Source organism: Saccostrea cucullata, unplaced genomic scaffold (assembly GCF_032062105.1).
Source record: "Saccostrea cucullata isolate Sc308-1 unplaced genomic scaffold, CSIRO_AGI_Scuc_v1 ctg776, whole genome shotgun sequence".
In the NCBI taxonomy this organism is placed as follows: Eukaryota; Metazoa; Mollusca; class Bivalvia; order Ostreida; family Ostreidae; genus Saccostrea; species Saccostrea cuccullata.
The window spans coordinates 116,126-127,499 of record NW_026918019.1 but is presented as its reverse complement, the minus strand read 5'-3'; the positions used below and the strand labels follow the sequence as shown (position 1 = coordinate 127,499).

The 11,374-nt window shown below is 31.9% G+C and overlaps 1 protein-coding gene across 1 annotated transcript; it reads right to left on the bottom strand.

The window, feature by feature from the left end:
• Nucleotides 1-7,425: 7,425 nt before the first annotated feature.
• On the bottom strand, nucleotides 7,426-8,692 carry LOC134234407 (tripartite motif-containing protein 67-like). The gene has a single exon (XM_062716497.1). It carries the CDS (start codon nucleotides 8,578-8,580, stop codon nucleotides 7,861-7,863), a length of 720 nt encoding a protein of 239 aa, XP_062572481.1. The 5' UTR covers nucleotides 8,581-8,692; the 3' UTR covers nucleotides 7,426-7,860.
• Between the last annotated feature and the right edge of the window lie 2,682 nt (nucleotides 8,693-11,374).

Here is an 11,374-nt window from a genome sequence, read left to right as displayed (position 1 = left end):
TTTAATTATATTCACAAATGATGTGTTTTATTTTCATAATTATAAAAAAAATTTAAAAGTCTAACAAGCCTTTCTTTACATATTTTATTTGATATTCATATGATGCATTCATTAATTATTTACAGCAAACTTTTAGCCCGAAAGCAACTTATTCAGATATAAATATTTTTTTTTTCATTTTCCTTGAAAGAAATTCATATAAAAAAATTAAGAGCTGATATCGGTCTTTCAGTGCTGAAATCATTTTTAAAAAGGATGACTTAAAAAAGTTGGTGAGGCATTCCACCTTAATCTTATCCTGCTTTGATTTCCCTAAAGCTGAATCAAATTAAATACTAAATTAAAAGGTCACTATTAGCATTAATGTACTGCATGTAAGTGAAGCTTTGTCCCTTTTTCGTTATTGATTTAACAAAATTAAATAGTTTGGTATTTTTCAAATAACTCTATAAAATAAATCAGTCCAAGTAACAAACAAATCTCAGAAGGAATGAAATAACTTGACTTTTTTTGACATTTTTTTTTTTCAGAAATCAACGGAAAAGTTCTTTCAATTTCCTTATTTTTGATGGAGTTATTTATTTCAATCCAATCAGTAATAGCATGCAAATTACAAAGCGTTATATCTTTATTACCTTTAAACAGACCAATGACCTCCTTGTGGATGTTGAACTCAAATGCCGTGAATGCAGAATTGGGTCATTACACATTTTCACGAAAACACAAATTCATCGTCGTATTTCTGAATCGATACCAATATTAATTGGCTTAATTCACGATTTGTTATATTACAGATGCAAAATTTCATTGTTTGATTCTCAAAACCTCTATTCGAAATACGCTTATAGAATAAAAATATCCTTGAACATTTAACACAATCAAGCTCATTTAAAGATCTCCAGATAGCTTGCGATCCTCCACTTTGTATGTGATACATAGCATACTCCAAAACTTGATAAATACATATCCAAATAAGAACAAATACATTCACAAATTGTACTAGACTCCAATGTTTACAAAACTTAAAGAATTTAGGACACGTCGCCATTACTAACTGAAATACTGAACTGAGCATGCGCGATTATATATACAAAATGTAGCCAAAAATCGACCTACCCTTGCAGAAAATCGCTCCAGGTTATGTTCATTGATACAGTTAAGAGGTCATAATTGCTCAGAAGGTGTCCCTGTATCTCTTCTTTTGATTAATGACGATATCTTTTAGATATATATTTCATTTTATAAAGATATTCACAGAAAACTGGCGTCCGTACCCAATTAGGTTGTTTATCACACTTCGATATATACGCCAAAAAGGGGTAGTCCCTTAAAAAAGTCAATATTTCAATTAATTGACAATATACAAAGCTATCTCTTATATCAATGTAGAGATAAAAGGACAACGTTTCACATATATGAAGCATGTCTGTTGATTTTATTAGATGAAGGAGTTCTAGCGATAATAAAAACAGCCCTGAATTAGGTCCGGCTCAAAAACAGCACCTAATTTTCAGCCGCACCCAAGTTGGTGTAACTTCACTATAGAGCATCAGCCAAGTTAGGGAAAGGATGTATATCCTTAAAATTATTATATAAAAATTATTTTTGTTATGATTTTACTTTAACAAAGGACAAGATAGGGTAACAGACGAATCTGGCCCCTTTTTTGATGGAAAAATCAGAACACTGGTAAAATTGTGATAGTTTGTAGTTAAGAAGTTAAAATAATACATTTCTCTTCGGAAAACATAGAACAAAAGCTTGCCTATGCTTGCCTTTTTACATATAAACTGTATCTGATATAAGTGTTTAAATTACATAAATTTGGATAATAGGCAAGCGAGTGCTCTGTTTTCCGAGAGAAAATGTTCTGTAAATTTATTGAAAATTTGCATAAAAATGAGAAATTTCGAAAATTGACCTATTTTATTACCTCACTTTCACCACTGTATATTTTCTAAATATATACTCTAAATCTTAAAACCAATACTGTAAACCAACTTTTATTCGCGTGCGAGAAATTTTCGCGAAGTTCGCGGGGGCATTGTTATCGCGAATATTTCTCGCCGTGAACCAGTCCATAATGTCTATATGAACAGATCAAAAAAGGCTTGATCGCGAAAATTAATCGACGCGAACTAGTTTTATCCCGGCAAATCGCGAAATAAAGTCGTCGCGAATAAAAGTTGGTTTACAGTACTCATTTTGTGGCAGGGGTGACAACAGGTTTTTATGCATAAAGTGTTGGATCATTCTGAAAGACACCCCGAATCGTGGCCAAATAATTGTCTTACCCATTCTTGTCCTTTCCAGTTTATTTGTTGTAAAGAGACTAAAGTTTTGAATATATCAAATGAATCTGATTTTCGAATGAACTAAAATCATGTTAGCTTTTGTAAGCTTCCAGTCTGCGTACCAAAATGGCCATAGACCGTGCGAGTTTACAATGATTGTCTACTTTAAATCCGAATAAAATAGCCTAATTTATATTAAATATGAAAGATCGCCTGAAATATTCAACTATTAATGAGTTATCATTATTGATACGAAAATGCTCCATGAATATCAAAAATATATATATATATTTTTTTGATTTTGGTTTTAGGCCAAATACTTCGATTTTTTTCTACATTTGAACCTACCGATTCCTTCGGCTGCTTAATTATATAGAGAGATATGACATTACATCAGCTATTATATACCCAGTTGCATTCCTTCAGAAAGAAATTAAAAAAAACGTATGTGTAACTTGGATTATAAATACAGAAATACATAAATACATAAATAAAGAAAATACAGCCGTAATTAAAAGCACAAATGTTCACAAATATAATTGCGTATATTTTTTAACTGTGCTTAAATGCGCGTCATTATTAAAAAACATCATCTTGTATCATTATTTAAATCATTATATAAAAGCACACTTGTATTGATCAAACCATATGCTTAGCCAATCCCTATGAATATATGTGAAAGTATAGTTATTCAGTAATCATTTTGTCAACATATAATTGATTGTCTTTGATAAAAACATGGAGACAACCACAAGTCTCAAACAGCCCCTTGGAAGTATTGACACATTTGTAAGGTACCTTTTTTGTTTAAAAAGAGACCTTATTAGGTTTCTAGCTGTATTTTTCTCCTTCTTGGAATGTTTGGTTGTATTTTCATAATAAATTTCTTCACACGCGACGTTTAAAATTTTGTCTCACTATTTTTTTTTTCTCTATGGACCTGTAGTATTTTTGGGAGAAAGAAGTACTGTATATCTATATAACAAAAAACAATAATTTGTATTGCAAAACATCAACCTAACACTTTTATTTTATCATGGTCTTCAAAATAAAAAATTTAATTTTAAAGATCTCCGAAATAGAATTTATCATACACTGAAAAAGATTTACCATAAACTAAGACTATGCAAAACACCTAGCTTTTTGTTAAACCCGATACTTTTATTATATATGGAAAAATCTCAGTGGCTAATTGTAATGCATTTGATTAAAAAAGTCAATACCAGACATCAAATTTTCAACACAGTGGATCGATACAAAAAATGAAATGTTCTCTGAAAAGAGCACTAAATGCATATTTTATGCAACATATCTTACTTGAGTATCTTACTTGAACTTCTTATTCTTTCTTACTTGAAATTGCATGGTTCACTTTTAGATGCACAATTATTTCAATCAGAAAAGTTATTGGTAGTTAGTCAATCATGAATATATAAAGTCTGTTTAATCATTTATTAACATGTTATTTCATTTATCGTAATAAAAAATGAATTCTTTAACTATTTACATCTGAGAAATTGGAAAACTGTAAATAGCGAAACGAAATAAAAGCGAAACAAAACGAACTGAAACGAAACGGAATTTACCGAAACGAAACTTACTGAAACAAAACGAAATCTAAACAAAACCTACCGAAAAGAAGTAAAAAAAAATATCATTTTTTTTTCAAATCAAGGTACATTTAATTACATATGTGTAACTGCATGTTGAGTTTTTCTATTTCATATAAAATCTATATAGTTCAAGCACTTGTTTATATGAAATTAAAACCGATAAATTATACTCAGTTTTCTTGTGATGTATTTACTTTTATCCCGCTTCAGACAAATTTGTCGATTACTGGTTGGATGAAAGCTAATCACTTGATGCCCTGAAATTTTCCGTATTAGGTCTCCTTTTCCGTATTACGTCTCCATTGAGGCGTAATATGAAAATCGGGCACGCGATTCCGTTGGAAGCGTTGTTATTGTAAATAAAAATGGCAGCTAAGAAATGGTTTACGTAGGTAGTTTAGTTAAATTTCTTGTTACCAGAACGATATTTTATGTTGATTGTTATTGGATTAAAACTTAATATTTTCATAATATGCACAAATATTTTTTTTTATTGAAAAAGGTCTTCAGCGGGAAAAATTTGTAACACAGTCAGTTTGTGACCTAATACGGATTCATACAGGGTGTGAAATGGAAATCCGTACTTCGCCTCGCCCAATACGGATTTCCATTTCAGACCCTGTATGAATCCGTATTAGGTCACTAACTGACTGTGTAACTAATAGTATGAACTGCTGTCAACCGAAAACATGCACGAGCATACTATGCATGCAAAATTTTGGTATGTGTACATGTATTCTAATTTTTATGCCTTGATAGCTCTTAATTTCAGCCCTTATTCATCTAGATACAACATTTCTATAAAAAATGATGACATTGTGTGACATGTAAAGGTACTGTATTGTTGTATTGCGAATGTCTTAAAACCAGAAATTTTTGAGTAATTCAAACCGTAATTCCTAGTTTTATCGTTCACTTAAAACCCAAACCGGAGGCCTGTGTATCCCGTCTACATGTACACATACAGTGTTATTTTGCATTGAGGTAACTTTAGAGGAATAAATAAGTGCTTTACTATAAAGAGGCCCGACCAAAGACATCTAAAACGATTTAATTTACACAAAAAAATATCTCAAAGCGAACGTTTTGGTTAGTTTCATTTCGTCTTAATAATAATAACAGTAATAACTAGATGCGATCTCGTTGCAAGCAACGAGAAGGTCTTCCGTCCGATATCTGATCGAATAAGACCTGTGTTGGGATAATTCCACTGATCGGATAAAAAATGTCAAAAAGGCACAAGAATTCTTCAAAATATGTTTAGAAACACAAATAAAATGTAGGATCTTTCAATTCCAATCAACTTCCGGTGCGATCGTATGTGCTCAAAACTACTTTCAACTCTACATCAACCAAGCGGTTATCATCCCTGAAAGTTAAGATGGAAAATACTCATTTTTAGACAACTTCCGGTTTGAACGAACCGTTCTTCCGGTGGAAATATTAAGATGCTACGCATTCTTTAAATTTCTATAATGACCAATTACATTCATTAGAAAATGAAAAAAAAATCGCTACAAATGTACATGTATTTAAATTACATGTACTTCCGGTTTACAACGGAAGTGTCGACGAAAAAATGAAATTAAAAGTATGCATATTGTTGGGAACATTATGTTGACCATCTTTTGTTCAATATTGCTTATCAAAAAATTCACGCTTTTCGAGATATAAAGCGTCAAAGATTTAGTATTCTAGTCCCCTGTGTCCCTTTATTACGAAACATATGATCAAAGTTTTAGTATATATTGTTTCAAATCGTTAAGTTGAATATCTTTGCTTTAGTAATGTATCACAAAATAATAATAATAGGGAAAAAGAAACCGAACGAAAACGATAAGGTCTTCCGTTGGAGACAGAAGACCTTAATTGATTACAAGGGTTCACGGCAAAATATGGCTACTTCAAAATAATTCCTGAAATTTCCCCTTCAATTCGAGCATTTCTGCATTGGACAGGTCTGATATTTGTTATGAGATGATTAACCATGTGTAAACGTTCTTAGTTTGGCGGAACAATTGAACATTTTTCGGCGTGATGACTGTTTTGCTTATGGTAACGATGAGGCCATGCACAGCTGCTGGAGCGGATCCAAGGATTTATGAATGAAATAAAAAAGATGGAAATGAAGTTCGATTTCTTCTACATTATTTAATGGCATTATGCATATGCAAGTAATAGATATACAGGAAAACGCGAAATGCTAATAAATGCAGATGACAATCTTTATTTTCTCAAGATATTTTTTTTTTAATGAACTAATTATAAATTCTACAGACAAAACATAGGAAGAATGAATGATAGCAAATTAACAGATGATATTAGGGGAACTGATTTTTTATGAATGAAACTTTTAAAACGTTACTTGTAAGTTGTAAATGTTATATCTGCGAAGGCTACTTGTCTGCGCGCTTCCGGGGGGGGGGGGGCTCTCTTGAATGTCTATTTATGAGAAAATGAAATGAATATTTTTTAGTGTTTAAGGAAACGTTGAACCTACGTTTGCGAAAATTTTAAGATATTTAAATCGTTCTTAATCAAATCAAGAAACTGGTTATACGTAAAATCAGCAAATAGGGGCCTTTACTTTTGCCATGAATATCACAGAAAAAGAAAGAAAGAAAGACAAAGAAATTTTAAAAATCGACTATATTCAAAGTACTTCTGGTTTACAACGGTAGTGTCGACGGAAAAAATGAAAAAATGAAAAAAAATTAAAGTATGCATATTGTTGAGAACATTATTTTGACCATCTTTTATTTAATATTGCTTATCAAAATATTCACGCTTTCTGAGATATAAAGTGTCAAAGATTTAGCATTCTGACCCCGTTTGACCCCTTATTACGTAACATATGATCAAAATTTTATTATGTATTGTTGCAAATCTTTAAGATTAAAGAGTTAAAGATGAGAGACTTTTGGCCCCTCTTAGCCCCTAAATTGAAGGGCTAACCCCATTTTCTTGATATCAATTGAAAGGTCTCACTATATTGCACATCTTTTGTTATATATGTTATGACAAATTATTTACAAGTAAAAAGATATAAAAGAAAGCGTGTCAAATTTTGCGAGATGCTTGTTAGCCTATTTTTTGAGCCCAGGCGAGCGTCGATGCCTTTTCCCCTGGAAAGGTCTATATGCAAAATGTCACATCTACTATCCTATCTCTACCTTCACTGAAAATCTCAACTCAATATCTTAAGTCGTTTAGGAGATCTCAGGACAACCCGAACCTCTAAAAATCAGAAAATCCTCCATATCTCACGACCGGAAGTGACGTCATCGACGACGAAAATTTCCGACAAGGTTCACATAAATATCTATTTGATCTGAAAGTTTGGTGAAAATCGGGCGAGCCGTTTCCGAGAAATCGCGTGCACAAAATCGGTAAGAAAAAAAATAATAATAGGGAAAAAGAAACCGAACGAAAACAATAAGCTCTTCCTTTGGAGACGGAAGACCTTAATAATAGCAGAAATAATAATAATGATTATAATAATACTTCATTTAAAGAAGGTAACCTGATTAGTCCAAGCACTATTCTTCCCCAGGGCCTTCTGACAATCAACAATATAAAGATACATGGTTATACATATACAGACATTTTATAAATATATACATAAATATACAAATACAAATAAACATGAATCACAAATTATTCTGGCGTTGTTTTACATAAAGTTTTACTTGTCTCTTGAAAGCATTAAGTGTTGGTGACATTTCTATGTGCACCGGTAAAGTATTCCATAAAATTGCACCAGAGTACTGGAAAGAATTTTAAAAAAGTTTACATTTATGAATTGATTTCGTTTCGATTCAGTTTGCTTCGTTTCTTTTAGGTAGAGTTCGTTTCATTTCGTTTTGTTTTTACTCGTTTCCTTTTCGTATTGCATTTACAGGTACCGAAAAAAATGTTTTACACACATTATGAACTGTTATTAGGTCGACATCCTAAAGATCATTTACTAAACCACGCCGGTTTGCAGTGAAAAACTTGTAAGCAGGAGCTGTAGGAATATGTTTCCAGATATCCTCTTTCAGAAAACCCATCATCTGATCAATTTGGTCTTGTTTAAGCGTACCAGGGAGTAATTGTGGGCAAGAAACTCTAGGTAATTTTGGGCCTTGTTGAAACTTCTCATTTTTTGATTGATAATTTATTATCGCCGTTGGGTCATTACCACTAATAATATCTTTGTTATTTTTAATGATTTGCATTATTTCCTTTTTATCTCTATCTGCTAAAGAAAGACTTTCTCTGCTCATCTTTTCAGCTTCATCTTTCTCTTCAGAAATTTTGTCTTTTAGTTTAATGCTAGCTTCATATACAGCTTTGCAAATTTTGTCTTCTTGTTCTTCTATTGCAGACAAAACCTGATCAAACTTTAAAGTCGGGTTTATGTTTTGATATTTCGGAACAATGGTATTCTGTAGTTCATTAGTGTCCGAAATAATTTGCTTCCTCATTTTTTCAAGAGTATCAAGGATATCAGTAAATTCATGCTTTTTATGTGAACCCATCAGACACTGTATGCAAATTGGCAATTTACAGTCTTTGCAGTAAGTTTCACACCGGTTTTTCTTGTGTGTTAGACATGTTGGAAGAACGACAGTTTCTTTTTTTCTCGAAGTGTATTCGACTATTTCATGTTTTTTTGATTTGTCCGTCATGTGCGTTGGTACGCATGAGAGGCAGAGGTCTATTCGACAAAGGTTGCAGTGGTGTTCCACAGGGTCTGAACATAATTGACAACGAATGACATTTTGTCCTTGAACAGTAGCCATATCTAAAGAGGAATAAGATTTCAATTACATGTATTTCTTTTATCAATTGAACACATTTACATTTAAAGTGATGCACGAAACTCAGCCAAAAGAACGAGAACAAGCTGCTTGTCTGTCAGCACCTGTTAATTGTCCAGTTGCGTTTAAATTTGTTGAAATTGCACTTTTTTTTCAGAAAACATTTGTTTTAAATGCTGACATTCACAAAAAGTGCTGAATGTCGAACAAATACTTGTAAAAAAAATGTTTATAAAGTGTTTATCTGACTTTGAGGGTAATCAAAAAGTTGGCGAACTATCTCTATAAAACATAATTCAGATTAGAATAAAATTTGGTACTCAAATCGCCATATAGCATAATATGCTGTATGAAGTATTGCTCCTTGATTTTATGTCATAATATGAAATTGACTTTATTATGTAGATCACTTGTGACAAGATATGGTTGTCTTACATGTAGTCTTATTCGTTCAACGAAAGAGTGTAAAATAACTAGGTTCAATTTATCATATTTATGCATAAAACGACCCTGTGTTTATATCAATTAATTCACTACCACCCTTGTTCCCATTTCATATATATCATAATAAATTAGATACTTTGTGCTTTAATCTCCTACGACAAACTTTTTTTTTTGAGAATCCAGATATTGTAAAAGAAAAAAGGCTTTTAGAAATTGTAATGATATAAAAATTTGCAGAAAATGTGTGTATTTGACTATGTGTACCTTCACAAGAATTAAGATAACGATCCAAAAAAAGATGATTCAAATCTTCAGAATCAGATCTTTCATAATATATTTGTATATTCTCGATCAGAGGTTGTGCTCTATAAGAGATATTGAAAAAAAAACTTAAAGGATATGGGGAAAATGACGCATTCTATGACTTCATAATACATTGATTAGATGAAAATTAACGTCATGATAAATTGATACGTGGTAAACAAAACTCCAGGTGATAAATACTTCATTTGCCACTTAAACTGAGCAGTTTTATATTTTTTTCCAGAAATCATTATGGCCAACAGTTGATCTTGCTTTTTATCATTATCTCCGAAATTCCTTTGCTGCAGCATATGGTAATTTGAACAAATTTACTTTAGACAAAAGACTTCCTAAAAATTCAATTGGTGATTGGGTTGATCGTTTTAGTAAGGAAAGGAGATGGTAAAACATGATTGTTCATTGAACAGAATGACTGTTCCGTTGCCCAGTGAAAGTAAGTTTGAAAAGGAATTTTTTTCTAACCTATTCTGTTGACGAAATTTGACCATTTTTGACAAAAGAACCGTTCTTAAAAAAAACTTCTATAAAAATCAGTTTGCCTGAAAAGTCATATTAAACTTAGAAAAATCGTAGTGCTTTTGTGACAGAACGCTCAGGTGCAGGTCACTTGAACGTCTATATCACGTGATTCGAGCAAGAGCAGAACAGCGAATATATGAATTAAAATAAGAAAGGATTTAAAATATAATCAATACTGAAAACAAATAGTGTTGTTTCTTTTTTGGAAGTTGTTCAGTTAGTTCGCAGACTTGTTTTGCTTGCCCCAGCTCATCTTTTATAACCTTAAGGTAAGTCCAAATTTATAGCTCGTTGGTCAGAGATCAAGTGAGGTATTCATGTTTTACAGAAGGGCTACGAATGCTGTTTAAATGAATTCAGTCCATTGATGTCTAGTAACATGCTGAAATTAAACGAGGAAAAAAATAGCCTTTTGTATTTCACTTAAACAGTCGTATCAAAATGATGACCAAATTCGGCTTATCCTTTGAAGAAAACATTCAGAGTGTTTTGAATATCAGAAATCTTGGAGCATTTTCCCATCGAATCATATGTTGTGAAAAGCAATGAAATGCTGTAACAAGGACATGCTACTCGCAAATTCTCAAAATAGGACGCATTTGATATGTCCTTACGAATAGGGCTGGAAGTGCACTTGTCCACTCTCTGGGGACATCACAATTGGAGTACACACTCTTATTCAAGATCGACAACGCATATCTCAGTAAATTGAAGAGGGTTCAGAACACATCTGCTAGACTCATTACTCGACAGACAAGCGTGAACATATTCAGCCCATACTTAAACTTCATGAATCAGCATCTACTTATCTTTCAGATCTAATTTGCAAATTCGGAACTGCCAATTGGTTGTGCTTTGCTAGTGAAAAATTTAAAGTGTAAAGATCAAATCTTCAGGGATTAATGGTTAGTTGGTAAAATGTTTATTCATTTATGTGAAATAAATCCAGATTTAATTCCAGGTATACATTCCAATATATCTGCTTTTCATAACAAACTGTAATTAATATATATTTTTTCTAAATAAAAAAAGATGAAGCGAAAACCTCGCGCTGTAGAATTATCCAACGTTGAGTGCAAACTTTGCAATATTCTATTTTTCATTATTACTATTTTCAAGAATGGTAATAAATTCAAAATGTGTGTCCTATTTGTACCCTTTGAGAAGCGCCTTATATTTTTTTTAGTAAGCACATCTCATACTTTTACTCAAAGAAAGAAAAAGATTTGAAATAACCTTCGGACTTTTGTTGTGTTTAAAAAGAGAAGCTTGAGCTCGAAACAGCCTTAAAAGAGCTAAAGTATTTACAAGCAGTACACTAAGGTTATGTGTTGAGTATTTATTTCTCTGTTTTAGTAACATTTTGAAATCAGGA

What these genes read in the sequence shown, in the direction of transcription:
- LOC134234407 (XM_062716497.1), bottom strand. Translation starts at nt 8,580, where the DNA reads ATGACGGACAAATCAAAAAAACATGAAATAGTCGAATACACTTCGAGA.